Source organism: Chiloscyllium punctatum, chromosome 32, assembly GCF_047496795.1.
Source record: "Chiloscyllium punctatum isolate Juve2018m chromosome 32, sChiPun1.3, whole genome shotgun sequence".
In the NCBI taxonomy this organism is placed as follows: Eukaryota; Metazoa; Chordata; class Chondrichthyes; order Orectolobiformes; family Hemiscylliidae; genus Chiloscyllium; species Chiloscyllium punctatum.
In genome coordinates, this window is record NC_092770.1 from 34,978,466 (window position 1) to 34,991,582 (window position 13,117).

Sequence of the window (13,117 nt, forward strand, 5' to 3'; positions counted from 1 at the left end):
AACTGAATAAGAGTTTAATTTGATAATAGCAGTAGAACAGTAGTAAATGGCAACTTAAATGAAGTGTGAGTTACAATGGATAGTCATCCAGATTGCTGATGCTGTCTGTGAAACAGAATGTCACTCCCACCCACATCCAGAATGTTCAGCTTCTTGGAGCAAGTACAGTTTAACTCTTTAACATTACATTAATGTCCAGAGAGATAGTACAATTTAATCTTTCAACATTACAAACTCCGAGTACAATGGGATCTTGATCAGATGGGCAAATAGACTGAGGAGTGGCAGATAGAACATAGAGAAGTCCAGCACAGAACAGGCCCTTCGGCTCACAATGTTGTGCCGAGGATTATTCCGAATCTAAAATGAAATAACCTAACCTATGCACCCTCAATTCACTGCTGTTCACGTGTATGTCTAGTAGTCGCTTAAATGTCCCTAATGACTGTGCTTCCACCACCACCGCTGGCAACACATTCCATGCATTCACAGTTCTCTGCGCAAAGAATCCACCTCTGACATCTCCTCTATACCTACTTCTTAATATCTTAAACCTATGACGCCTCGTGCCAATCAATCCTGCCCTGGGGAAAAGTCTCTGGCTATTGACTCTATCCATGCCTCTCATTACCTTGTATATCTCAATCAGATCACCTCTCTTCCTCCTTCTCTCCAGAGAGAAAAGTCTGAGCTTAGTCAATCTCTCTTTGTAAGACAAGCCTTCCAGTATAGGCAGCATTCTGGTAAACCTTCATTGCACCCTCTCCAAAGCCTCTGTATCTTTCCTATAACAGGGCGAACAGAACGGGACACATTATTCCAAGTGTGGTCTCACCAGGGTCTTGTAGAGCTGCAGCAAAACCTTGCAGCTCTTAAACTGGATCCCCCTGTTAATGAAAGCCAAAGTACCATATGCTTTCCTAACAACCCTGTCCACTTGGGTGGCAAGTTTGAGGGATCTATGCACTTGAACACCAAGATCCCTCTGTTCCTCCACACCGCTAAGAATCCTGTCTTTAATCCTATATTCAGCATTCGAGTTTGACCTTCCAAAATGCATCACTTCGCATTTATCCAGGTTGAACTCCATTTGCCATTTCTCAGCCCAGCTCTGCATCCCGTCTATGTCGCGCTGCAGCCTGCAAAATCACTTGATATTATCAACGGTAACTCCAACCTTTGTGTCACCTGCAAATTTACTAACCCACCCCTCAACCTCCTCATTCAAGTCATGTATAAAAACTACAAAGAGCAGAGACCCAACAACAGAGCCCTGCAGGTACCCACTCAACACTGACCTCCAGGCAGAATACTTTCCATCTATACCCACTCTCTGCCTTCTGTCAGCCAGCCAATTCTGAATCCAGATAGCCAAATCTCCCTTATCTCATACTTCCTTGACCTTATGAATGAGCCTACCACGGGGAATCTTATCAAATGCTACAGCACATCCACTGCTTGATCTTCGTCGACCTGTCACCACTTCAAAGAACTCAATATGATTTGTGACGCATGACCTGCCCCTCTCAAAGCCATGCTGACTGCCTTTAATCATGCAAAGCTTTTCCAAATAGTCATCAATCCTATCCCTCAGAATTCTTTCCAAAACCTTGCTGACCACCGATGTAAGACTGACTGGTCTGTAATTGCCAGGGATTTCCCTAAAACCTTTCTTGAAAAGAGGATCAACATTCTCCTCCCTCCAATCCTCAGGTATAACTCCCATGGAGATTGTGGAAGCAAAGATCTTTGCCAGCGGCTCAGCAACCTCCTTTCTTGCTTCCCAGAGCAACCTAGGATAAATCTGGTCTGGCCCTGGGGACTTATCAATCTGAATGTTTGCCAAAATTTCCAGCACATCAATTTCATCAGTCTTGATCTGTTCAAGCCTCTATCCCAGTATCTCAAAGTTCTCACTCACAACAAGGTCCCTTTCCTTAGTGAAAACCCAAGCAAAAAACTCATTTAGAACTTCCCCTATCTGCTCAGACTCCACACACGAGTTCCCTAAGCTATCCCTGACCTGCCCTATCTTCTCCCTGATCATTCTCTTATTCCTCACGTATGAGTAAAATGCCTTTGGGTTCTCCCTAATCCTTCCTGCCAAGCTTTTTTGTGGTGCCCCCCCGAGCTCTCCTCAGTCCATTTCTGAGCTTCTTTCTAGCAAGTCTGTAATGCTCTAAAGCTGTGCTAAATCGTTGCTTCCTCCACCTTGCATATGCTGCCTTCCTCCTTTTTATGAGAAGCTCCTCTGTTCCCGTCTTCCAAGGCTCCTTAGTCTCACCCCTTCTTCCCTGTCTCAGAGGGTCAAATTTGTGCACCACTCGCAACAACTGCACCTTAAGTAGTCTCCACATGTCTGTTGTGCCCTTCCTGTGGAACAATTGCTCCCTATTTGTACTTCCGAACTCCTGTCTGATAGCGTCATAATTTCCTTTACCTCAATTAAATATCTTCTCATGGTAACTGCTTCTTTCCCTCTCCAAGGCTGTGGAAAATGTGAGGCAGTTGTGGTCTTATGTTTAATTTAGATAAATGCAGGGTGCTGCATTTTGGAAAAGCAAATCTTAGCAGGACTTATACACCTAATGATAAGGTCCTGTGGAGTGTGGCTGAACAAAGAGACCTTGGAGTGCAGGTTCAAAGTTGCTTGAAAGTATACTCACAGGTCGATAGGATAGTGGTCAGAGCTTCAAGTATAGGAGTTGGGAGTTCATGTTGCAGCTATATAGGGCATTAGAAGGATGTTGTGAAACTTGAAAGGGTTCAGAAAAGATTTACAAGGATGTTTCCAGGGTTGGATGATTTAAGCTCGAGGGAGAGGCTGAATAGGCTGGGACTATTTTCCATGGAGTGTCGAAGGCTGAGGGGTGATCTTATAGAAGTTTGTAAAATCACGAGGAGCATGGAGAGGATAATTAGACAAAGCCTTTTCCTTGGGGTGTGGGAGTCCAGAACGAGAGGGCATAGGTTTAGGGTGAGACGGGAAAAATGTAAAAGGGACAACATTTTTACGCAGAGGGTGGAGTATGTATGGAATGAGCTGCCAGAGGAAGTGGTGGGAGGCTGGTACAATTACTGCATTTAAAAGGCATCTGGGTGGATGTATGAATAGGAAGAGTTTAGAGGGATATGGGCAGATGGGACTGGATTAGGTTAGAGTATCTGGTCAGCATGGACATGTTGGACCGAAGGGTCCGTTTCCATGCTGTATGCCTCTATGACGCTATAGGGGAGGGGAGGCAATGGCGTAGTGGCATTATTACTGGACTGTTAATCCAGGGACCTGGGTTCAAATCCTACCATGCCAGATAGTGAAATTTGAATTCAATAAAAATCTGGACTTGAGTCTAATGATGACCGTGAATCTGCTGTCATTGTCAGAAAAACCCATGGCTCACTAATGTCCTTTAGGGAAGGAAACTTCCAACCTTACCAGGTCTGACCAACATGTGACTTCAGACCCACAGTAATATGGTTGACTCTTAACTATCTGCTGGGCAATTAGAGATGGCCTAGCTAACAACATTTGCACGAACGAAATTTGATTTGCATAAGGGTGCTATTGATATGAGTTCAAATATGGGCAGTGGACCATCATCCCTGCATTTCAGCACAGGTTTTATAGATATGGTGATGACACCGAGCTGCATCTCTGCAACAGTTCTGTCAACTTCTTCACTGCCTGTGCATTCTCAGACTGTTTGACTCGATTCAAGTGAAACGTTAGGTTAGTTTATGCCATTAACTCAGTCATACAAACTCATCAATATATTCGCTACTCGTTCCTTCCTCTGCCCCAGCTATTTGTCATGCTGAACTGGATTATTCACAGTCCTGTTATCCAATATAATCCCAGAGATATGCTTCTCATCCCATATTCTCTCCACTGCAAAAGCTTTCACTTGTTTTTTCAGTTATGTCCACCCATGCCTTTAAGCTACCTATTGACAGTTCCATCCATGCCATTTTCGCTTACAGACTGGTCTTTTCCAGACATCGTAGAAGGCAGTCTGATTTCAATCCTCCTTGAGCATTAGTCCATTTGAAACACTGTACCCGTATTTTGTCTAGCAGCAAGTGTCGCTCACCCATCATCCTCGTTCTTGCTGACCCCCAGGGGACTTTCCCAGTTGTATTTGATCCTATTTTCTGCATATGTGTCAGGATATCATATCGGTATCTTGATAATGTTTCTCTTCCTCAGCCGAATGATATGATATCTCTGCTCCACTGTGGGTGAGCTGACACCTTTTGCTGGAGCTTTGGTCATTTCTATCAGAGTGTAATTTCTGATGTCACCTTCCAGTATCTTGCAAAATGATTGAGCATCAATTGTGAATAAACTATTTTGTCACTGTGGATATTTCAGCTTTCCACAATCCAATTCTTTTGTGAAGTTCCAGTGGGGTAAAATGGATAGAACAACAAATAAGGATCCATGTATTCGCTGATTGGAAATCTGACGAAACACATTCCTTACTCATGTGATCCCATTCTTGGTTGCTTAACATTAGGAAACAATAGTTGAAAATTGGAACCATGTCTCACAAGGTCCAAGATTTTTAATTTGGATAATTGCTAACTCATTTTGCTACTGAATGCCACCCCATAGCAATCCTTCTCCTTTAGTAACTGATTTTGAATTTTAGGGTCAACCTATTTCAATTTAAAAATCATCACCTGCCACTCTTGGACTGCACCTTAATTCAGAGGTGAAGGGACTGGTTGAACAAAATTAAGCTTGGTATAACAATCAAAATCCTGAATCCTCAGCTCCTTCAAGTGAATTGGTGAAGGAACTAAATTCATGGATGGTCAGAGAAATGCCAGTTTCTGTCTGATTTCATAGCAGTGGACTGAAATGATTAATTGTGATCTGTATTTTTGTTATGTGGCATTATGTTGAGTGTTCAGAATCCAATGGGAAAGCAGATTATGGGTCTGTGTATTTCAGGCTAATCATCAAAGCTGTTTAAAGGGTAAGTGTGCTCTGAATTCATGGAAAAAATAGAAGGTGCTTGGCTGTGTTGTTGTGCATTTCGCATCGTATGGTCTGTTTACTGAGAGGAGAGTACATTGGCTCATCTTGTTCACAAAGGCCAGCATTCTCCCTTTAGTTGCTCACTCAGTCATTAATAGCCTCACGGCTGCAGTTGGCTACAACCTCCACCTGAGCAGCACAGTGATTTTCAGTTTGTGGGAAAACCTCTGATTTAGAACAACTACGACATGAAGCAAGAGGGTCTGATACGCCGCAGATTTTCCTTGTGTGCTGGGCTACCAGGTGTGCTGTCATCCCGAGTCGATGGACGAAAACTCATCAGAAATGCATCATTTGGTGGCTATAATGAACTTCCTCCAATACTGCCAGGTTTGTAGTATATCTCATCTCATTATTACAAGAAATCTCATGTGTAATAATTGAAAGTAAAATTGTAAAAATTCAAAAAGCACAGAGTGAGGTTGTAGCTTACAGTCAGTTATTTCTTTTTAGATAAGTGCAGAACACTGTCATATTTATGAAAAGTAAAATATGACAGTTCGCAGTTTAACTTGAAGTATTCATAAATTATCCTTGTCAAATTATTTAATGGTATGTTCAAACAAAGAAAATTATCAGCACTTAGAACAAACCTAGGATTTGTTTGAAATGAGATAAATGTTGAAGTATAATCTTAAGATATTTAAATTATTCATGTAACTGACCAAGTGACATTCATTAATTCACATTGTTTTGTTCTGTCTGGCAGTTACAGTGGACTGAATAGCTCGGGCTATAGGTGTAGGGTCTAATTTAGTTCTCAGGGGATGCTTGTACCTTGCAGTGTAAAGTTCGGAAGACTGATACCAATCTGATTTCCACGAGTCTGTTCCCTATTTACGTTTCTACTCTGTACTCTCTTCTCAAACTATGGGCAGCAATCGCCCTCAGTTTGCAATCTCCTTGGAAATTAGGTCTTGTGCTACCAAATGCTAAATAATTTGTTTAGATTTTACTAGCAGCTGGTGGTGAGAGAACTACCTCTTATTTGTCATCTGCAGTGTTAAAACAAAAATGACTAAAGATTAGTTTCTCATGACGGGATGATTTGAAGTGAAATATGTTTAGGCGGCTGTTGTAAATGTTTTTTAAAAAATCAATAGTCTGCAGAAGGTGAACTCCTTCACAACTTACACATGGAGGAGGGGAGGATTTTATCTTTTAATTTAACTCTCAGAATACTTGAAAAGTTTCACAGATCTTTGCAGGACTACTGTTACAAGTTTCATGAAATATACTTTCATTAGGCATGAACTAAGGCCTTTAATGAATTTAACTCTTTTTATTTAAATACATAACCTTTTGTGGTCTGGTCTATTTGAAACTTGTCATAATCGTCAACCAAATTAAAATTGGTTCTGTTGAGTTGCAAAGAGAAAATCTCACTGACCTGCACAAAAAATGACAAATGACTGAGTAGAAATGACTGACTGTAGAATTGGGGACATGGATGCGAAGAATAAAGTGACATTGCTTTTAAAGACAAGAGGGGAATAATAATGGGGACCTACTTGGCAGGGGAGTATGGTAATTAGATGACCAGTCTGACCACAAGAAATAGGAATAGGATTAGGCCAGTCAGTCCCTCATTCAGCCCCTCTGTCGTTCAATTGGATCATGGCTGATCCAACATTCCTCACATGTACTTTCCTGCCTTTTCCCTGTAATCCTTGATTCACCTACTGATCAAGAATCTATCTATCTCAGTCTTAAATATAAATAAGGACTCTACCCCAAAGATAGAGGAATTCCAAAGACACTCAATGCTCAGAGAAGAAATTCCTCGTCAACTCACTCTTAAAATGATGCCCATTTATTCTGAGACTTTCTCCTGGACTTTCCTATGAGGAGAAACATCCTTTCAGCATTAAGCTCCTTAAGAATCCAGTATATTTCAATAAGATCGCTTCTTGTTCTTCTAAACTCCAGTGAATCACAACCTGTTTTATCCTTTGTTGATAAAACAATCCCTCCATACCAGGGATCACTCTAGTGAGCCTTCTCTGAATGCCTCCAATGAAATTATATCTAAATTATAAGAGACCAAAACTGCTCACTGTATTCCAGATATGGTCACACCATCACTTGTACAGTTGCAGTATGCTTTCCCTACCTCTCGAATAACACAGGTGGCCATAGGGTAGAGTAAGAGAAACTCTGGGACTGAATGGCTTCATTGGGAGAACATAATGTCGAGCAAACTATGCATTTTTTCCACAAAGGGAGGATGGTGAAAAGATGATTTGTGATTATTAAAAATTGATTTCAATGTTAATATTGGTGGACCAGTTGAAATGCTGTTGAGCCAATTTATTGATTCCTTTTCTATGGTACTTGTCTGTCTGAACATTATGGGCATTATTACTCTTATTTATCTTCCTGTTAGAACTGAAATACCTGTTTATTTAAATATTAAATATTTTTTATTTGCAAGAAGCAAATTGGTAATTTGCCATACCTATTCAAATGTTTATGAAGTATATAAGGTACAGAAAAAAAAAGACTTGATATCACAGCATGTTCACTTCACCCATGTGGTGAATCTAGAAGCATAAATTTGGGAGTGGGATTAACTTTCTGCACGAAATCACCGGACATTAATTAAAGCTATAGGTGCTGGCAGAAATATTCCAGGCATCCCAAAACAGAGGACTGGAGTATTGCAACTGTGACACTTTTTGTTTAAGAAAGGAGCAAAGGATGACTGAGGAAGCTGCAGAACTGTCACATTTATCATGGGAAAACTGGATAAGATAAATATGCACTTGGGGAGAATAGTGAATTAGAGTCAGAGTCAGAGGTTTATTGCATAGAAACAGGCCCTTCGGCCCAACTTGTTCACGCCACTCAGTTTTCATGATTAATCTAGTCCCATTTGCCTGTATTTGGTCCATATCCCTCCATACCCGTCCCATCCATGTACCTGCCCAAATGTTTCTTAAACGACAAAATTGTACTTGCTTCCACTACTAACTTTGGCATCCTGTTCCAGATAGTCACCATCCTCTGTATGGAAAACAAAATGCCTTTTGTATCTTTCCCCTCTCACCTTAAACCTATGTTGTCTAATTTTAGGCTCCCCTACTATGGTGAAAAGCTGTTGGCTGTCTATCTTATCTGTGCCGATCGTGACTTTATGGACCTCCATAAGGTCACCTCTCAGTCACTATGATTCAGGGAACAAAGTCCCAGCTTCTCCTGATATCTCAAACCTTCCAGTCTGGGAAGCATCTGAGTAAATCTTTTCTGCAGTCTTTCTAGTTTAATAGTAATCATTCTAGAATATAGCTATAGTATAGGAATTGTGACAGAGACACTGAGTGACTTCAAAAGGACATTGACAAGTTGGCCCAATGTGCAGATACCTGGCAGATGAATTTCAATGCAGGAAAATGTGAAGTAGTGCATATTGGTAGCCAAAACATAGAGAGACAACACAGGCTCAATAATACAACTTTGAGGGAGTATGGGAGCAGAGTGGATTTCAAGTCCATAATTCTCTGAAAATGGCCAGGCAAGTTGGAACAGTTGTTAAGAAGGCTTATAGGAGCCTTAGGTTTATAAATAGAGGCATCGAGAATAAAAGCAAGGAGCCTGTGCTACGTTTTAATGAATCATTGGTCAGACTACATTGTACAGTGTTCAGTGCTGGGCACCTTATTTAAGGAAGAATGTTCAAGCCTTGGAGACAGTGCAAAGGAGATTTGCTACAATGATACCAAGAATGAAGGATTTTAGATCCAAGAAAAGATTAGAGAGATTGGGCTTATTCACCTTGGAGCAGAGAAGATTAAGATTTGACCTCATTGAGGTGTAGAATTTTGACATGAAAAAAGGATATTCTGTTTCCACTCCTTGGTGTGTCAATAACTCGGGACTGCAATTTCAAAGCCGTCAGCAGGAGAGCTAGGAGTAAGATAAGGAGAAATCTTTTTACTCAGTGTTGTTAGGATTTGAAATGCATTGCCTAGAAGAGTGGTGGAGGTGGATTCCGTAGGAGGTTTCAAAAAAAGAGTTGGGTACACATTTAAGAGTGATTAGAGTGCTGCTGAGAGAGGGCTGAAGAGTGGGACTAACTGGGTAGTGCTCTTGGGAGCCAGTACAGACACAAGCCTTTTATTCTTCTATAAGAAGCAAGCAGGTAACTAGAGAAAGGATTGGTCCGCTCAAGGATAATGAAGGAAGGCTATGTGTCGAACCTGAGAGATTGGGTGAGATTCTGAATGATTACTTTGCATTAGCGTTCACTGAGGAGAGGAACGTGATGAATCATGAGATTAGAGATAGAAGTTTGATTAGTCTGGACCATGTTGACAGAAGTAGGGAAGATGTGTGTTCGGTAGGTTAGAGGTTATTAAGGTAAACAATTCCCCAGGACAGGATGGGATCTATCCCAGGTTGCTGAGGGAGGTGAGAGAGGAAATAGCTGGGGCCCTGACAGATATCTTTGTAGCATCCTTAAATACAGGTGAGGTGCCGGAGGACTGGAAAGTTGCTCATGATGTCCCTCTGTACAAGAAGGGTGCTGGGGATATTCCAGGTAACTACAGACCAGTGAGCCTGATGTCAGTGGTGGTAAAGTTGCTGGAGAAATTACTGAGGGATAAAATCTATTTATGTTTGGAAAAGAATGGGCTTATCAGTGATAGGCAACATTATTTTGTAGGGGGGAGATCATGCCTTACCAACTTAATAGAGTTCTTTGAGGAAGTGACCAAATTGATAGATGAAGGAAGGGCTGTTGATGTCATATACATGAACTTTAGTAAGGCATTTGATAAAGTTTCCTCTGGTAAAGTACTGGAGAAAGTGAAGCCACATGGTGTGCAGGGTGTTCTAGCTAAGTGGATAAAGAACTGGTTGAGCAACAAGAGAATAGTAGTTGAAGGGAGTTTCTCGAAATGGAGAAAGGTGATCTGTGTTGGGGCCACTGTTGTTTGTGATATACATAAATGATCTGGAAGAGGGCACTGTTGGTATGATCAGCAAGTTTGCAGATGACACAAAGATTGGTGGAGTAGCAGAATGCATAAGGGACTGTCAGAGAATACAGGAGGATATAGATAGACTGGAGAGTTGGGCGGAAAAGTGGCAGATGGTTTTCAATCCAGACAAATGTGAGGTGATGCATTTAGGCAAGACTAATTCTTGAGAAAATTATACAATGAGTGGAAGAGCCTTGGGAAAAGGTGATGAGCAGAGAGATCTGGGAGCGCAGGTCCATTGTATCCTGAAGGTTGCTGCACAGGTGGATAGAGTGGTCAAGAAAGCATGAGGTATGCTAGTCTTCATTGGACGGGTTCTAAGTATAAAGGCTGGCAGGTCATGTTAAAATTGTACAAGACATTGTTTCAGCCGCATTTAGAATACTGTGTACAGTTCTGGTCGCCACATTACCAAAAGGGTGTGGATGCTTTGGAGAGGGTGCAGAGAAGGTTTACGAGGATGTTGCCTGGTATGGAAGGTGCTAGCTATGAAGAGAGGTTGAGTAGGTTAGGATTGTTTTCATTAGAAAAAGGAGATTGAGGGGGGACCTGATTGAGGTCTACACAATCATGAAGGGTATAGACAGGGTAGAAAGAAATAAGCTTTTTCCCAAGGCGAAGGATTCCATAACGAGAGGTCATGCTTTCAAGGTGAGAGATGAAAGGTTTAAGGGGGACACATGTGGCAAGTACTTTACACAGAGGCTGGTAGGTGCCTGGAATGCGTTGCCAGCAGAGGTAGTGGATGCAGGCACAGGAGATTCATTTAAGATGCGTCTGGACAGATGCATGAGGAGGTGGGGAGCAGAGGGATACAGATCCTTGGAAATTGTGCAACAGCTTTAGACAGTAGATTTGGATCGGCTCAGGCTTGGAGGGCCGAAGGGCCTGTTCCTGGGCTGTCAATTTTCTTTGTTCTTTGTTCTTTGTTCTTTGTCATGGGCCGAACAGCCTCCTTCTTGACTATAAAATACTGCGATTAACTGTGTTTTGTTTTCTATCTGTCATTCCCTATCCCACTAACTGGCTTTTCATTCCACCTGATAACATCAACAGTTGGAGGGCATTAAGAGGTTGATTTGATCTTTGTGTCATAGAATTATGCAGTATGGAAACAGACCCTTTTGGTTCAAATCATCCTTGCCGACGAGATATCCTAAATTAATCTAGCCCCATTTGCCAGCATTGTCCGTCTAAACTTTTCCTGTTCATGTACCTATCTAGATGCCTTTTGAATGTTGTAATTGTACCCGTCTCCACCACTTCCTCTGGCAGCTAGTTCCATATGCTCATGAAAATATTGCCCCTCAGGCCCCTCTTAAGTTGCTCCCCTCTCAAGTTGCTCACCTTAAACCTATGCCCTCTAGTTTTGGACTACCTAACCCTAGGATAAAGACCCTGGCTATTTACCCTATCTATGTCCCTCATGATGTTATAAACTTGTATAAGGTCACCCTTCAGCCTCTGATGCTTCAGGGAAAATAGATCCAGCTTATTCAGCCTCTCTCAATAGCTCACACCGTCCAGTCTCAGCAACATCCTTGTAAATCTTTTCTGAACTCTTTCAAGTTGAAACAGCATCTTTCCTACAGCAGGGAGACCAAAATTGAACGCGATATTGTAGAAGTGGCCTAATCAATGCCCTGAACAGCCGCAACGTGACATCCCAGTTTCTAAACTGAATGCACTGATCAAAAAAGACAATCGTACCAAAAGCCACCTCCTTCATCCTGTCTACCTGCGACTCCACTTTCAAGGGGCTGTGAACCTGCACTCGAAGGTGTTGTTGTTCAGCAACACTCCCCAGGGCCCTACCGTTAACTGTATAAGTCCTTCCCAGATTTGCCTTCCCAAAAGGCAACACCTCGCATTTATCTAAACTTCATCGGCCACTCCTCTGATCATTGGCCCATCTGGGCAAGGTCCCATTGTACTCTGAGATAGCTACCTTTCCTTTGACTCCACCACCAATTTTAGTGTGATCTGCTAACCTAACAACCATATCTCTTATATTCACAACCAAATAATTAATAAGGATGATGAAAAATAATGGACCCAGCACCGATCCTTGCAGCACACCACTGATCACAGACCTCCAATCTGAAAAACGTTTCTTCACAACTCCCCTCTGTCTTCTATCTTCAAGCCAATTTTGTATCCAATTGCTGGCTCTCCCTGGATTTTACTTTACTAACCAGTCTACCATGGGGAACATTGTCAAATACCTTGCTGCAGTTCATGTAGACTACATCTGGTGTTCTGTCTTCATCAATCTTTGTTACTTCAGAAAGCTCAATCAAGTTATTGAGTCATAATTTCCTGCTCACAAAGCCCCGTTCACTCTCCCTAATTAGTCCTTGCCTTTCCAAATGTGTATAAATCCTGTCCATCAGAAACCCTCTAATAACTTACCCATCATTGATGTCAGGCTAACCAGTCTATTGTTTCCAATAGTTCCTTACGACCTTACTTAAATAGTGGCACTGCATTAGCCAATCTCCAATCTTCCGGCACCTCACCTGTGGCTGTCATTGATTAAAAACTCTCAGCCAGAGGTCCCGCAATCTCTTTCCTGGCTTCTCTCAATGTTTTGGGATGCACTTGATCAGGTCCTGGGGATTTTTAAAATTCATTCACAGGATAAAGGGGTCACTGACGAGGCCAGCATTTATTGCCCATCCCTAATTGCCATCAAGGACATTGCTGTTGGTCTGGAGTCACATGTAGACCAGACCAGGTAAGGTTGGCAGTTTCTTTCCGTGAAGGAAATTAATGAACAAGGTGGGTTACTCCAACAATGGATTCATGGTAATCATTAGACTTGAATTCAATAAATATCTGGAATTACAAATTCCACCATCTGTCATGGTGGGATTCGAACCCAGGTCCCCAGAATGTTCCCTGGGTCTCTGGATTAACAGTCCAGCCATAATATCACTAGGCCATCACCTCCCCATCTTTATTTATCCACCTTTGTGTTTTAAGACATCCAGCACCTCCTCTTCTGTAATATAAACACTTTTCAAGATATCACCATTTATTTCCCCAAGTTCTCTAATGTCCACATCCTTCTCCACAGTAAATATAC

The 13,117-nt window shown here is 41.9% G+C and overlaps 1 protein-coding gene across 9 annotated transcripts in view; it reads left to right on the forward strand.

Annotated features, from left to right (window-relative positions):
* Positions 1–13,117, forward strand: part of osbpl8 (oxysterol binding protein-like 8) — a 372,304-nt gene that overhangs the window by 197,991 nt on the left and 161,196 nt on the right. For 3 of the 9 annotated variants that reach the window (XM_072552071.1, XM_072552070.1, XM_072552072.1), the window contains exon 2: positions 5,221–5,374. The exons of the other annotated variants lie outside the window; for them this stretch is intronic. In XM_072552071.1, the coding sequence (XP_072408172.1) occupies positions 5,233–5,374 (142 nt within the window). In that variant the 5' untranslated portion in view covers positions 5,221–5,232. The remainder of the gene's footprint in view (positions 1–5,220; positions 5,375–13,117) is intronic. 9 annotated transcript variants of the gene reach the window in all.